At 18.5% G+C, this 15208-nt stretch overlaps 1 protein-coding gene across 1 annotated transcript; it reads left to right on the top strand.

Annotated features, from left to right (window-relative positions):
• Positions 1-156: 156 nt before the first annotated feature.
• Positions 157-14853, top strand: PGAL8A_00026000 (conserved Plasmodium protein, unknown function; the record flags this gene model as incomplete). Its single annotated transcript, XM_028674253.1, has 1 exon — positions 157-14853. One exon carries the CDS (start codon positions 157-159, stop codon positions 14851-14853), a length of 14697 nt encoding a protein of 4898 aa, XP_028530625.1.
• Between the last annotated feature and the right edge of the window lie 355 nt (positions 14854-15208).

Raw genomic sequence — 15208 nt, 5'->3', positions numbered from 1 at the left:
TTTTTTTTTTTTTATATTTTAATTTATAAAAAAAATTATTTTTTTTTTTTTTTTTTTTTTTTTTATCTAAGTTGTGTCTTAGTATTAAATATATAAATGATAAAAATATACTTTTATCAAATATTAAACATATAAATATTATTATGACTTAATAAAATGGATTATAATATATGTGAAAGTAGTAGTTCTTCTAATGATATGCTATATAGTGTTTTGTTTGCAGGAGGAGAAAAAAGTCAAAAGACTTTAAATGAAATGAAGGAAGTTAAAGAAAAAAATAGCATAATTTTGAATAATGAAATAAAAAAATATGAAGTAGTTAGTGGGTTAATTAATGAAAAAATTGAATCTCTTCCTGAAATTACAGGTAATTTAAATGATTCTATAAAGAATATTTTAAACAAAGATGAAAATGTTTCATTATTAAAAAGTAAAATACCAGAAGATAATGATAATATAAATGATATTAATAATTATAATAGTAAATACAAAGATATTCAACTTAATAATAATTATAAAAATGATATAAATTATGTTAACACTAATGATAATAATACCATCAACTTTAATAATTATGAAGATGGTAATCATAATATTAATGATGATATCAACACTAATAATAAAAGTAACATTTGTAGTGTTATTAATATTAATGAAAACTTCAATAGTAATGAAAATAATGATATACTATCTCTAAATAAATATACGAATGAATATATAAATGATTCACGAACGAATTCAAACAAAAAAAAAGATATATTAAATAGCAATGTAAAAAATGAAATTAACTCATATAAAAATATTTCTTTAAATAGTTTTCATAATAAAAATAGTTCAAAAATTAATATATCTTTATTAAAAGCTAAAATTGAAAAACAAAGATTAGCTCTATCAGACATGAATCAATATATTGTAACTGATAAATTAGATAATGAGAATAGTAAATTAAGAGATTTATCTTATAGTGAAGGAACCATATTAAAAAATTGTGATAACTATTTATATAATAAATTAGATGAAGGAAATGAAAAGGATTTTAATAAAAAATCATTTTTAGAAAAAAAATCAGTAAATATATTTGAAAATGGAAAATATAAGCATTTTTTTACTGAAAAGAGCAAAACTCATGATAACAAGAAAAAGGATTCTGAAGATATATTAAGTAGGGATATAAAACAGGATATAAGTTCTGATAAAAAAAAATTATCAGATGACGTATTTTTAGAAGTTTCTAATAATAGTTATAAAAGCATAATTACAAATAAAGAAAGTAGTCAATATGTATCTTTTTCTAATAACAATAATAATATAAATATGAAAATTCTACCATTAAATATATCTCAAGAAAAAAAACAAGGAAATAATATAAAAGATCTAGATGGATATTCTACTGTAGTTGATTTATTAAATGATTTAGAATCATCAACTAAATCAATAAAACAAAATTTAATTAATAGTGAAGATTCTGAAGAATCAAAAAAAATAACAACTATCATTGAACATGATTTGATTAATAATAAAAACAAGATAAATAATAAAATAAATAAATTAGACATTAAATGTTTCAATGATAAGAATGAAATTAAAAAAAACTTTTATAAAATTCCAGAACGATTCATTAACGAAGATGATAATAATAAAGAATTAAAAGAAAATGTATATTATTCTGAAAATTATAGAACTGATTCATTATTTCATGATTCAGAAGGTGAAGAATCTAGAGGATTAAATAATGAACATTATTTCAAAAACGATGAATTATTAGAAAAAAATATTTGTGATATGTTGAACAGTAATTATTTGGAAGATATAAATTTTAAAGAAACAAAAAGATATTCAAATATTTTAAAAAATTTTAAAGATATAACGGATATTTCTTTGAGATTCTCAAAAATAGATGTAGGAAAATATTTTCAAAATAAATTAGAGAATTACGAAAAGTTTTATATATGTTATTGTATACCTGTAATAAGTAAAATAGAACTTAGTAATAAAAATATTTCTAAACGAAGAGCACGAAGTTTAAATTCAAGTTTTCTAAATAAAAATAAACCAATAATTAATTTTTCTACAAGAAATAAAAAAGTTATTAGTAAAGTAGAATTTAATAATAAAAGCATAAATAGAAATGGAAAAATGTTAACAAGAAAAGTTTTTGAAAATAAGTATAAAAATATTAGTAGATATAGAAATTTAACAGAGAGAAAAAATAAAAACATTGTAGATATGAAAAACATTATATATGATAGTTTTTATGTTGAAAGTAAACATATCAATCAAAATTGTATTGAATTTTTAGAAGATGTTTTTCATAAGGTACATAATAGTATATTAAATAGAAATGTGAATATTCCTTTTTTACTTTGTGCAATTTTTAATAAGAAAAAAAAAAAAAAAATTAATGATTCCACTTCATGCATATTACAACAAAAAAATGTAAATATTTTAAAATTATTAAATTATCCATTTATTATACCAAATAATTCAGAAATTCTAGGTTTTGCTGAAATTCCTTTTATTTCAATCACAAATTTAGAGATACCAGTAAAAGAATTAGTTATACCCAATAATTGCTTCACTGATTTTATTAAAGGGCCATATATATTATTTTATATGCATTTAGATATATTTGAAAAAAGATTTAAAAAGGAAGGTGAGATAGAAATTATGAATAAAGAGGAAGAATCTAGTACGAACTTACTATATAACAAAAATGATGATATAAATATAAGGAATCATGTGAAATCTAATTATGTTTGTAATATAAATAATGTAAATGAAGAGGATATTAATGATGTAAATTGTATAGAAGAAAATAATGAACATTTTGATTTAAATGAAGAATGTAAATTGGAAATAAATAATGATGGTAACATAAATTATTTAGATAAAAAGATTCAGGATTTAAGAAACTCTGAGAATTTCGATGTGAAAAAAAAATCTAATATAGATTCAGTTGATACAATTGAAGCCAAAAAATTATCAAATACATTAAAAAATGTAGAGATTATAAATGATGATATAAAGGGAAACAAAATAGAAAATGTAGGATATGATGATATACATGAATCTATTGAAGAAAAAGATGAAGCAGAAAAATCAATAAAAAATAAAATAAGAGAAATAACAGAAAATAACTCTGAAAATGATCATGAAGAATTAGAAAAAAGTTATGATAAAACGGAAAAATGTAAAAAAGATGTTAAAAATAAAAATTATAGTAATAATATAAAAGAAATAACACAGGAAAATTCTGAGGAAAATAATAAAAATGAAGTATTATATATATATATAGATAAAATTGTAAATTTATCTAAAAAAAATTTTCCAAATTTATTAATATGTGTTAGATTTTATAAAGATGAAAAATATACATATAGCAATTTTAATTTAAAAGATGAAAAAATTTTTGATATATTATTAAATTCTAATAAAAGATTATCTGATATGCAGGAAATTTTTATAGAGGTATGGAAAAAAGAAATGAATAATGAGGAAGAATGCGTTGGAATTTTAAAAATAAATGTTAAAGAAATTAATGAAAATAAAAATATTATATATTTAGAAAAATATTTTGAATTGACATTTCGTTTCTATGAGGATATTAATTTTATGTTTAGAATTATTTTAATTAGAGGATTGAAAAATATGTATGAAAATATTAAGGAATTTTGTAAGGAATACATTGAAAATTATGAAACAGATGCAAGAAAATTTTTAATAAACGAAGATACCAAAACAAATTCTCAGTTTAATTCAGATATTTATGAAGATAAGTTAAATAAATCTAGTTCCTTTTTATCAATTAATGAACAATATTTTATATATGATTCAGCTAATATATATAATAATGAATATTATATATATGAAATACAAAGGGAAATATTAAAAAAAGATATACATAGCAGCACAATAGTTAATAATATATTAAGTAGAGAAAAGTACAAAATAAATATAAAAGATAACATTAGTATACAAAATGAAATAAATGGGAAATTTAAAAATGTAATTAAAAAAAATAGCGGAAGTAATAAATTTTCCAAAAAATGTGATATTATGATTGATAGTGATGATATAAATGATCAATATATAGAATTATCGAAAGGAACAAATGAAGAAAAAATAAAGAATGAAAATAAAATAATTTATGTAGAAATAGAATCTATTAGAGAAGAATTATTACTATGTGGTATGAATGAACATACCGTGAAATTATTAGTTTCGGATTTAAAAAATAATTGTATAAAAAATAAGTATGTTTTAAAGAGTTACTTTGAAGAATATATAGATAAAATATACAATAAATGGGAAAAGTTATCCAATAAGTTATTTATAAAGAATAAAAAGAAAATGCTTTTAAATGATATATGTGAATACTTAGATAATTTATATTTAGATGATGATAATTATTTAAATAAAGAAGACTTTTTTTTATTTTTTCAAGATGTAGGAATAGTTTTTGTTGATTCGACAGTATTTGATGAATTATGTTTATTATTTTATGATCAAAAAAAAGAAAAAATTCATTTTTCATTATTCGCTTCACTGATAATTAAAAAGGGAGTAGAAGAATTAAAAAACATGGTATATGGATATGATGTTCTATTAAAATTATTTGAATTCTTATATATTAATAATATAACTATAGAATATTTAGAGAATGAATTATTTAAGATTATTTTACAGAAAAAAAATTATTACTCTGAAAAAATTAGACAAAATATATCTACTGATATATTAATTAGTTCAAACATTGATTGTAAAAAACCAAATGAAAATTTAAAATTTTTCTTAAAGGAAGAAGGGAATATATGTTCATGTACATCATTAATTTTTTTGCATTCTATTCAATTTATCTTAAAAAAGTTTAAAAATAACGATTTTACTACTTATGATTTATTTTTTTTAGTTAAATATATTATACAAAATCAATACAATTATGTAGATTCAGAAACGTATGTATTTATTAATGTGATAAAAGGAATAGAAACTGTGAACATTACGTTTTTTTTATGTTTATATTATATTTATATGAATCAAAATAACAATAATAATAATAAATGTATAAGTAATTATAATAATGACATAGATGTAGAAAATTATATGAATGAAAAGAAAAATTCATTCAGTGAGAAAATTCCTAGTAATGATGAAAAAAATGAAAATAAGTTTATAAAGAAAAGTTCCTCTCGTAAATATGATCAAATCTTATACAATGATAATAATTTATATAATCCCAGCGTAAACAAAAAAGAAAAAAATCAAATAAATCAAATTTCACAAAATTCAGAAAATGATAATGAAATTATCTTATCCACTTCAAAAAGTTCTTGTAGTAATATTTCAAATTCATATGAAGACTCTTTAGATTTTACTAATAAGAATTTTACATATAATATAGTAAATAATAATAAAGAAAATTGTGAGTATAAGAAAAAACATGAAAAAAATGAAACGGATAGTTATAATTTAAATAAATCAAGTAAAAAGCATTCAGAATTTTTAAATAAAAAGAAAAAATTAACGTTATCTATGCTAAAAAGCGGTGAATATGATAAAAGATTTTGTAAAAGTGATTCAAATGATGATAGTTATTTTGAGAAACGAGTACATCCTACTAATGAAAAAAACGCATTAATAAAATCAAGTATTTATAAAAACACAAAAAAAAATGAAGATATTTATAGTGATAATACGGTTAATAATAATTCCGATAAAATACAAGAAAAATATAGCTCCAATGATAAAAGTGATAATGATTATAGGATTGGAAGTTCTATAAATAACGATATTAATAGTTGTATGAATAATATAAAATATGAAAATAACATAAATTATAGTAATAAAACTAGTATATCGGGGACATTTAAAAAAAATGAAAATAAAAACAACATAAATTATGAAACTAACATGATATCTGCATATAATTCAAATAAAAAAAAAAGAATATTGATATATAGAAGGGAAATAAAAAATGCAGTGAAAAATTCATTAATAATTTTATATAATAGAATTGTAAGTGGTTTAATTAATATTGAGTATATATCAGAATGTTTGTTTAATTATTACAATGTTAAGAATATATTAAGAAGCAAAAATAAAAAGAAAACAAAGAAAAAAAAAATAGAACTTTTAAGATTATTTGATCATATAGGTTTATATACATCTTATGATATTGCAAAAAGTATTTTAAAATGGTATAAAAATGAAATATATATGAACAACAAAGAAAATAAAATTTCATATCCATCTATAAATTGTTTCAGCTTTTTTAATATTTGTGAAAAAAGAAAGATTTTAAATAACACAGTTAATTATCACATAAATAATATAAACAAAATAATTAACAAATACTTATTAAATGAAGAGACCAGTGGAAATATGTTTTCAGGAAGTACATTAAAGCATTTTTTTATTTTGTTAAAGGAAAGAAATATAAATATTAATACTTTTTCAAAAAATAGTATATTTACATATAATGATTTCTATAAAGAAATAGAGAAACTAAGTATAAATTTTTCAAAAAATTATATACGTCTTTTATTTTGTAATCTTCTAACTTATGATTTAACCTCATTTAATAGTTTAAATAACAAATTAATTTTTTTCGATTCTTTAGAAACATATTGGTCAAATTGGAATAAATTAAACTTTGAATTTTATAATTCCAAAATACAAATAAAGGATAATGTAGAAAACATATTAAATAATGTAAAAGATAAAAGAAGAAAACTAGCAATTTATAATAAGGAATGGGAAGGTAATATTATAAATAGAGTTAACTATTTTTCATATAGTGATTTATCAGTATTAAATAATAAGAATGACAATAAAAATAAGAGAAGATCACATAGCGTAAAAAATGTAAGTTGTTATAATTATTTTTTATTACCATTATATAGTTTTTTTTTTTATTTTTCTGAAGAAGAATTACTAGCAGGAGGAAAATTAATAAAGTACTTTTTTTTGAATATATTCGGATATGAAATTAGCTCTTTGAATATAAATGATTATATAAATAAATATTACTCTTTCTATGATTTTTTGCAAATATCTAAAGATATGATATTACATAATTATGAACATAATGATGATTTATTCAGGGAAGATTTTTTAAAGTTGATTATATTAATAAATAATGTTTACTTGAAAAAAAAATATAATATTAAATTTAAACTTCAAAATTTTATACAAAGAAAAGCACACTTATTCTCAAAAAACTTTAAAAATAACTTCAATATAATTACTAGAAATATTATAAGTTTAAAAAAAAACATAGTGAATATTTCAAGACCGTTGTATGATATATGCCAATCCAGTGATACAAAGCAGAACATTATTTTAAATGAAGAAGAAAATATAATAAATGAGGATGAGTTAATTTTAAATTTTTTTAGAAAAAATAGATGTATTATAAAATATATTCGTGAATATTTTTATATATATGTTTTTTTAGAAAAAATAATGAATAATAAAAATTTTGATATATGTTTTTATGAAAAGGAAAGCATCATGTATCAAAAAAAATTAAAAGAATATCATATACAAAAAATGAAAAACATACAAGATAAATTTAATAATTTAGAAAATAAATATATGAATTCAAGTTTTCATAGTAATTGGAAAAATAAGTTAAATTATTTCCCTTTTTTATATCAAGAAGTGAATATATGTTATGATGAAAAAAAATTTAGTAGCATAGAATATGTTAATTTTGTTTATCCATATTTATTACTTTTATGTGATTTTCTTAAAAGAATTATTCATATTTATAAATATGAATATGATCGCTGTTTAAATAAATTATTTAATTTAGATTATCAAAAAACTAATAGTAGACTAATTTTTTTACATAATGTAGAAAATATTACAGCAAGATCAGGTTGTTTTGATTCTAAAGAATGGAATAAAATATTTTGTTTTTTTGAAATATTTAATATAAATGTGAGTAATTTCTTTTTAAATTTATGTAATATATTAAAAAGTAATAATTATATATTATCTTATAAAAATGAAAGTATTATTTTTAATGATAAAAGTAGCATATGGAATCTTATAAGCAATGATACTTATACAAAAAGAAAGAAGGTTTTAAGCACAGAAGAATGTAAAGAAATTATTATAAAAAATTTTAAGTATAATATAGCTTTTGAGAAAGTATTATTATATGATTTAGATGAAATCAACCAGAATTATATGCATAGTCATATTATTAATGATAATATATTTATAAGTTATATATCCTGCCTGTATATAAGAATATTATTCAATGAATGTATATCAACAGGTTTAAATATAAACAAATTGTTTCAAAATATAAAAACAAAAAGTTCCTTTATAAAAGTATTATCTAGAAACTTTAGCCATATATTTTCTCATTTAGATATAGATTTATTTTCTAAAAAATATTCTTTTCTAGTAGATATGTCATCTCTTCATTTAAGTTCTTATCAGAACTTTATATCTTCTAGTGATTTTATAAAAGATTTATATAAGCAAGGTGAATTTTATAATTCTTATTTGAGAAATAAATTGTTTTCTTTTTTTTTGAATAACCAAAATATTTTTATGAAAAATTATGAACAAATGGAAAATCAGCATTTAATACCATGTGATCACCTAAAGAGTATATTATCCGAAAATGGAGTTTTTTTATCATGGGCAGAATTATATGATTTTTTTCAGCCACTTAATAAATTTTGCGTTATTTATGATTATAAAAAATATCAATTTAATAAAACAGGAAAACCAACACCATATATATTAAAAGCATATATAAATTTTTCAAATTTAATTATAATGGCAAAAAAAAAATATAAAGATGATATGCAAAGAGAAATTGATAATGAAACACAAAAAGTATATAAAAATGAGATTAAAAAAGAATATAAAAATAAAATTCCTAACAAATATATTAATGATAATAATATGCAAAACGAATATAATATTAGAATGCAGAAAAAGATTTTAGATATTAAAAAAGAAGTAAGTAAAGACACATGGAATAAGGACTCAAATAATGAAAATAAGAATGATAAGAATGAGAATAGTAATAATAATAGTAAAATAATTAAAAAAAAAAGACAAAACTTAAATGAAAAATTAAATGAAAAATTAAATGAAATAAAATATACTAAAACAAACAAAGATATGAACCAAAATGGAAATGAAAATCATAAGAAATACAAGAACAATTTACTTATATTACATGATGATAAAAAAAAAAAAGAGATTACATTAAGAAATAATGAAATTAGTAATAATATACAAAATAATATAAAACATAAAAGTGTATATGGAGAAAATTCTGAAGAAGCTAATAAAAAGAAAGAAAAGGAAAATTATATGTTTCATCATTTTAGTAAATTTTTAAATGTGAAATCTAATTTATTTAAAACATCTAATAATTTATATTATAACTTTAGCTTTACCAATTTAACATTAGAGAGATTACTATTGTTTTTGTTTTTAAAAATGAGCAACCTAATGATAAAAAAAAAATTAAAATATGAACAGATATATTTTGGTATAAAAAATATAAATGAACAACATATTAAAAAAAAAGAAATTGAAAATGCATGTTTTTTCTTATTAAATGTTGAAAAAAAAGAATTAAATAATATTATACCTGATGATTTTATTTTATATGAGAAGGATTTAAAAAATGGAATTTATCTAAATATTTTTATTTTAAAGAAAGAATATGAAAATATGTTTGCTAAATTAAATTGTCCTGTTATTTCTATAGTTGATTTCATTGATTTCTTTGAAAAAAAGAAGGAACAAATAAAATTTTCTAATTATATGTTTACTTATAATTTTGCATATGAATGGATTAACTACATGAATATAAAAGATGAACACATAAATAAAGAAGATTGTAAACATTTGTTAAATTTATTATATTTAGAAAATTTTAATGAAGATGATAGTAATGAGAAAAATGAAATCATAAAAGAGAAATTCAAAGTAAAGAATGAATTTAACGAGGAACTTTCAAGGAAAAATGAAAAAAATAAAGTACATAAAGAATTAAGAAATAACAATGTAATAAATAATAGTGAAGTTACTCGATATAGGAATATAAAAAATTCTGTTGAAAAGTATGAAAATATTACTAAAGAGAATAATGTAGACCATAAATTATCATCAACTAATGAAAAGGAAAAGCAGAAAGAAGATAAATTATATAATATAGTTTTCAAAGAAGAAATGATAAAAATATTTGAAAAAAATATAAAAGGAAAGTGGAAAAAAATATTATTACCTATATTTGATTTAAAAAATTTTTATTTGCATGATTTTAAAATATTATTAGAAGAATTTACTGGTATCAAAAAGTTACTATGGAAAATAAAAGAAAATAATAAAAATAGAAATGATGAAAAAGTAGAAGGGAAGTTTTCCTTAAGTTATTATAGCTGTTTTGGAACTAAAGAAATTTTTATTGATGATATATTAAATAATGAAAAACAAATGTTAAATAGTGATGATAATAAATTTAATGATACAATATATATCAATTATGCTTTTGAACATAAATTTTCTACAATTAAAGAAAAAGATATAATTCTTTTGTTTGAAAATAATAAACAAATATTAAACTTAAAGTTATATTATAATCAGAAAAAAATAGCTGAAGCTAGCTTACATATCCTAGAATTTTTTTCAGTCATAAAAAATAAAGAAAAAAAAGATCATAAAATTCTATGTTTTATATCGTCAGATGATGAATATAAAGAAATATTATTTTTAGATATTGATATATTTTATAAGAGAGAACAAATATTCTCAAATTTGCCTGTTTTTGAAACTACATATAAAAAAGTTAGCAGAAATTTTAATATAGAAAATTATAATTCTAATAACATGGATTTTGTAAATTCAAAAAATTTCATAAAAGAAAAATTGAATGATAATACAAAGAAAAAATTGTTGATAAATATTGAAAAACAGAATATTGAAAATTTCTTGTATAACGATAATAATAATAATAATGACAGTAATGTGAGTAAAAATAATAATAATTTATTAATAGATGAGAATGAAAGGCTAGAAGAAAATATTTCAGTTTTAAAAGGTTCATTAGAAAAAGAGGAAGTAAGATCAAAGATAAATGAAAATTGTGATTACACTTTAGTAGGGGAAAGTGAATTTTTAGTGAAAAATAAGAAAATTAATAATAAATATAACAATGAAGATATTAATTCATTAGTTTCAATGCATGATTACGATTATAACAATAAAGTAATAGATATAATGGAGGAACCAATAATTCCCAATAGTTGTAAAAAGGAGAGGATGCATTATCAAAGTTATGAAAAAAAAAGTGATAAAAACGAATTAGAGATTAAAAGTATCAATTCCAATGAAAAAAAAGAGAAAAGCAATAAAGAGAGTAATTTTGTAAGCTATGTAAATTTAACCGTTGATCGTATAATTTTACCATTTCATTTATTAAAAAAGTTAAATAATAAATTTAGTAAAACTAATGAAAAAAACAAATCAGAAGAAATTTTTATAGCATTCTATATTGAAATATATCAAAGAGTTGGCGAGGAAAAAGAAGAAAAGTATGAATTATTAGCTTCCTCTGTTCCTAGAATAGTTAATTACACTGATAAATTTTTTTCTAATGATAATCTTGAAGATAATAATATTTCATTTATTTCAAATAACAATGAAAATATTAAGAATAGAAATAATTCTTATCTAAAAAATTCAATAAAAAAAAAAAATAAAGATAATAATTATGAAAATAAAAAAAATATCATTATTAATGACAAAGGGAAAACAAACATTGAATGTAACAATAACAATAAAGAAGTAAATACAACATCTGAAAAATCCAATGACAATATAAATAGTTTAGATATTAATAATTCTAAAAATAGAGATAATAGTAAATCATTTAGTAAACCATTAAAAATAAAGAAAAAGAAGAAAAAAAACAAATGTAAACTATTTGATAAATATTTAAATATATACAACTTAAAAATAAAACATAATGAAGTTATCGAAAGCAAAAATTTATTTGTAGAAGGTAAAATAATTATTAGAGCATTAATCTCATTGAATTATGATTCAGAAGATTTAATTATTGGTGAGCATTTTTTTAAAATAAAGAATATGTTATACGAAAATAAAAATATAACATTCTGTTCAGAAAATCTTTTCTATCCAATTAATAGCAAATATTTTTTGCATGAAGATCATAATTATAATAAAATGGGTATTAATGATATTGTAATAGAAAAGAATGAATCTGATGAATTATTAATGAAAGAAAATACAATATGTAAAAGTCACATAAAAGCAACAGATGAGGAGGATGAAGAAAAGGGAAAAAAGGTAAGTAATAATGATACTTTTAATTTCATTGAAGGAAATGATAATAATATGATAAAATATATGAATGAAAATGACACAATAAATAATATTAAAGAAAAAAAAGTTATAGGATACATATCTTACAAATATCAAATAAAAAAAAATAAAAACAAAAGTTCTGAAAAGAGAAAAAAATTATTAATTCCAAATTTTATAAAAATATATTTTATTAAATATGATAAAAATAATTTAAAAATAATAAATGAAAAAAATGATGTTTTACAAAACACAATTTATGAAAAAATATTTAGTGATGTATTAATAAAAGTAAATTACAGAAAATATGTAAATATAGAAATGTTTATTAAATCATTGAAAAATACAAATTACAGTAGTGATATCAGTTATTTTAAAAGATTTTTTCATTATTTTATCAATTATGATAATACCTTATATTTTCCATTAGAAACTATATTAATAATATTAGCATTAAGAAGATTATCTTTTCATTTTTTAAGTTCGTTTTCTTATTTTTTTGATGAAATTAAAAAATTTTTTTCAAATTCTCATGAAGTAGGAATAGTTGAATGGGCATATTTATTAAAATGCCTGTTAAAATCTCAAAATCAATTTATAAAGACAGAAAATAAAAAAAAAAAAAAATATATAAAAAATAAAAAACTTCTTACACACAATAATTTACAAGTTAATTATAATTCTTTTTCAACTTTTTCTTCTACAAGTAAAAATAATTCTCATTTTTTTTCTGATGAAGAAAAAAGGAAACAAAAAAAAAATAAAATTAAAAGGAAAATATTAAATGAAAAAGATTGGTGTTTATTGAATAATTGGAGAAAATGGCACATACGTAGTAATAACAAAAATTATTTTTTTTTATATTTATTTTTAAGTGATATAGTAACATTCTATGAAGAATACAAAAATTACTTAAAACAAGAAAATCACAAAATACCATTTTTTTATAATAATAAAAAATTTATAAAAATTCCATCATTAAACGCAAAAGGTACAAATAAAATAAATAAATTATTGAATAGAAGAAACAATGTTGCATCTTCAGATGATAATAAAATGAATAAATTCGATAATATAAAAAATAATTTTCAAAAATCAAATATAAATGTTGAAAATACTATTTTAAATGATAATAATCATAATAATGAAAATGCTAGCTATTACTTACATTCTAAAAATAAAAAAGAAGCAAGAAATAATTTTTTTTCAAGAAAATTTTCTCACTTAAAAAATAAAAAAAATTCGAATGACTATTCCTTACTGAATTTTTTTAAAAATAAGGATATACACAGTTATTATATGAAAAAAGAAAATGATAATTGCTTTAGTGAAAACACAAGTAACACATTATATTCAGACACATTTAATACTAAAATGTCCGATTTAATAAGAAGTAAATGTATTAATAATAAGACATCTGTTTATCAATACAATATATTGAAAAATGATAGTAGAGATATAAGATCAAATAAGGAATATAAAAATTTGTATGCATTAGATAGTATCACCAAAGGTGTTAAACAAAGTAGCATAAATAAAAAAACCAATTTCATAAAGAAGCATCATAATTTAAATGTAAGTAAATACAAAATATTTGTAAAAGTAAAGAAAATTTTATATCCCTTTTCATTAATCAATAATGAAAAACCAAACATATTTTTGTCATTTCAGATAGTTTTAAATAATTATGATTTTATAAATAAAAATGATATATTTCCGTTTTTAATAAATAATAAAAAGAATTATATCATAAATAGAGTTCAAGCAAAAAGTAATATATTTTTTAATGAATGTCATCCAGTATTAAATATTTCAACTATGTTAAAATTACCGCATTTTGAAGAATTAAATAAAATTTTTAATGTAAATATGAAAAATGAAGATTTTAAGTTTTACTTAGAAAATTTATCTATACAATTATGCATTTATCATGTAATTAATTACTTTGATCATCACAAAAGTAATAATTATGAAAAACACTGCTTATATTATTCATCTAGTACATTAACAGTACATAATAATTTTAGCAAGCTTAATTATATTAAAGAAAAGAAACAAAAGAAAATATTAATTGCTAATACTTTAATACCATTAAATGTACTATTAAAAAAAAATAAAACAAAAATAAGGGCACCTTTAATTTTTTCTCCATTTTTTACAACAAATAATAGTAAAAATTTTATTGAAATTATTCTCAAATACGATGATAATAATTCTGAGGTTAATAGTAAATCATTTTTACGAAATAATTATAAATGTCTATTAAAAAAGATTGAAGGAAAAAATAACATTTCTCCAAAAGTAATTCATCATAATTCTTTAGATATTGAAAATAATAAAAAGAAAAAAGCCAAAATTCTTAATGATTCACTTATAATTACAAAAAACAACTTATGTAATAATGAAAAAAAAGAGAAAAAAGAATTACTTGATTTTTTTAATATTCCTTTACTAACATTACCTAAAATACCACCTCCTATATCTTAATTTTTTTTTTTTTTTTTTTTTTTCTATTATTTTATATATTCATTATTTATAAAAACTATTGTTTTTTGTTTTATTTAAAACATTTGTTTTAACTTTTATTTTTCAGAATTCTATATATATATATATATAAAATTCTTAATTTTTAATGATATATATATATATATTTTTTTTTTTTTTTTTATTGATTCACATAGTTTTGTTTTTCCAAATTTCTGAATTCAAAAATTTTAAATCTCTTGAGATTTTGTTCATGTAATTGTCAATTATCTTTCTTCATTTTTCTTTTTTTTTTTTTTTTTAATTATTAAAAATTTTTAATATTTACTAAAATGATTTAAAGAAAAAACTATAATTT

Source organism: Plasmodium gallinaceum (genome assembly GCF_900005855.1).
Source record: "Plasmodium gallinaceum strain 8A genome assembly, contig: PGAL8A_v1_21, whole genome shotgun sequence".
Taxonomy (NCBI): Eukaryota; Apicomplexa; class Aconoidasida; order Haemosporida; family Plasmodiidae; genus Plasmodium; species Plasmodium gallinaceum.
The sequence above is the reverse complement of the archived record's forward strand: the minus strand, read 5'-3'. Positions and strand labels throughout refer to the sequence as shown.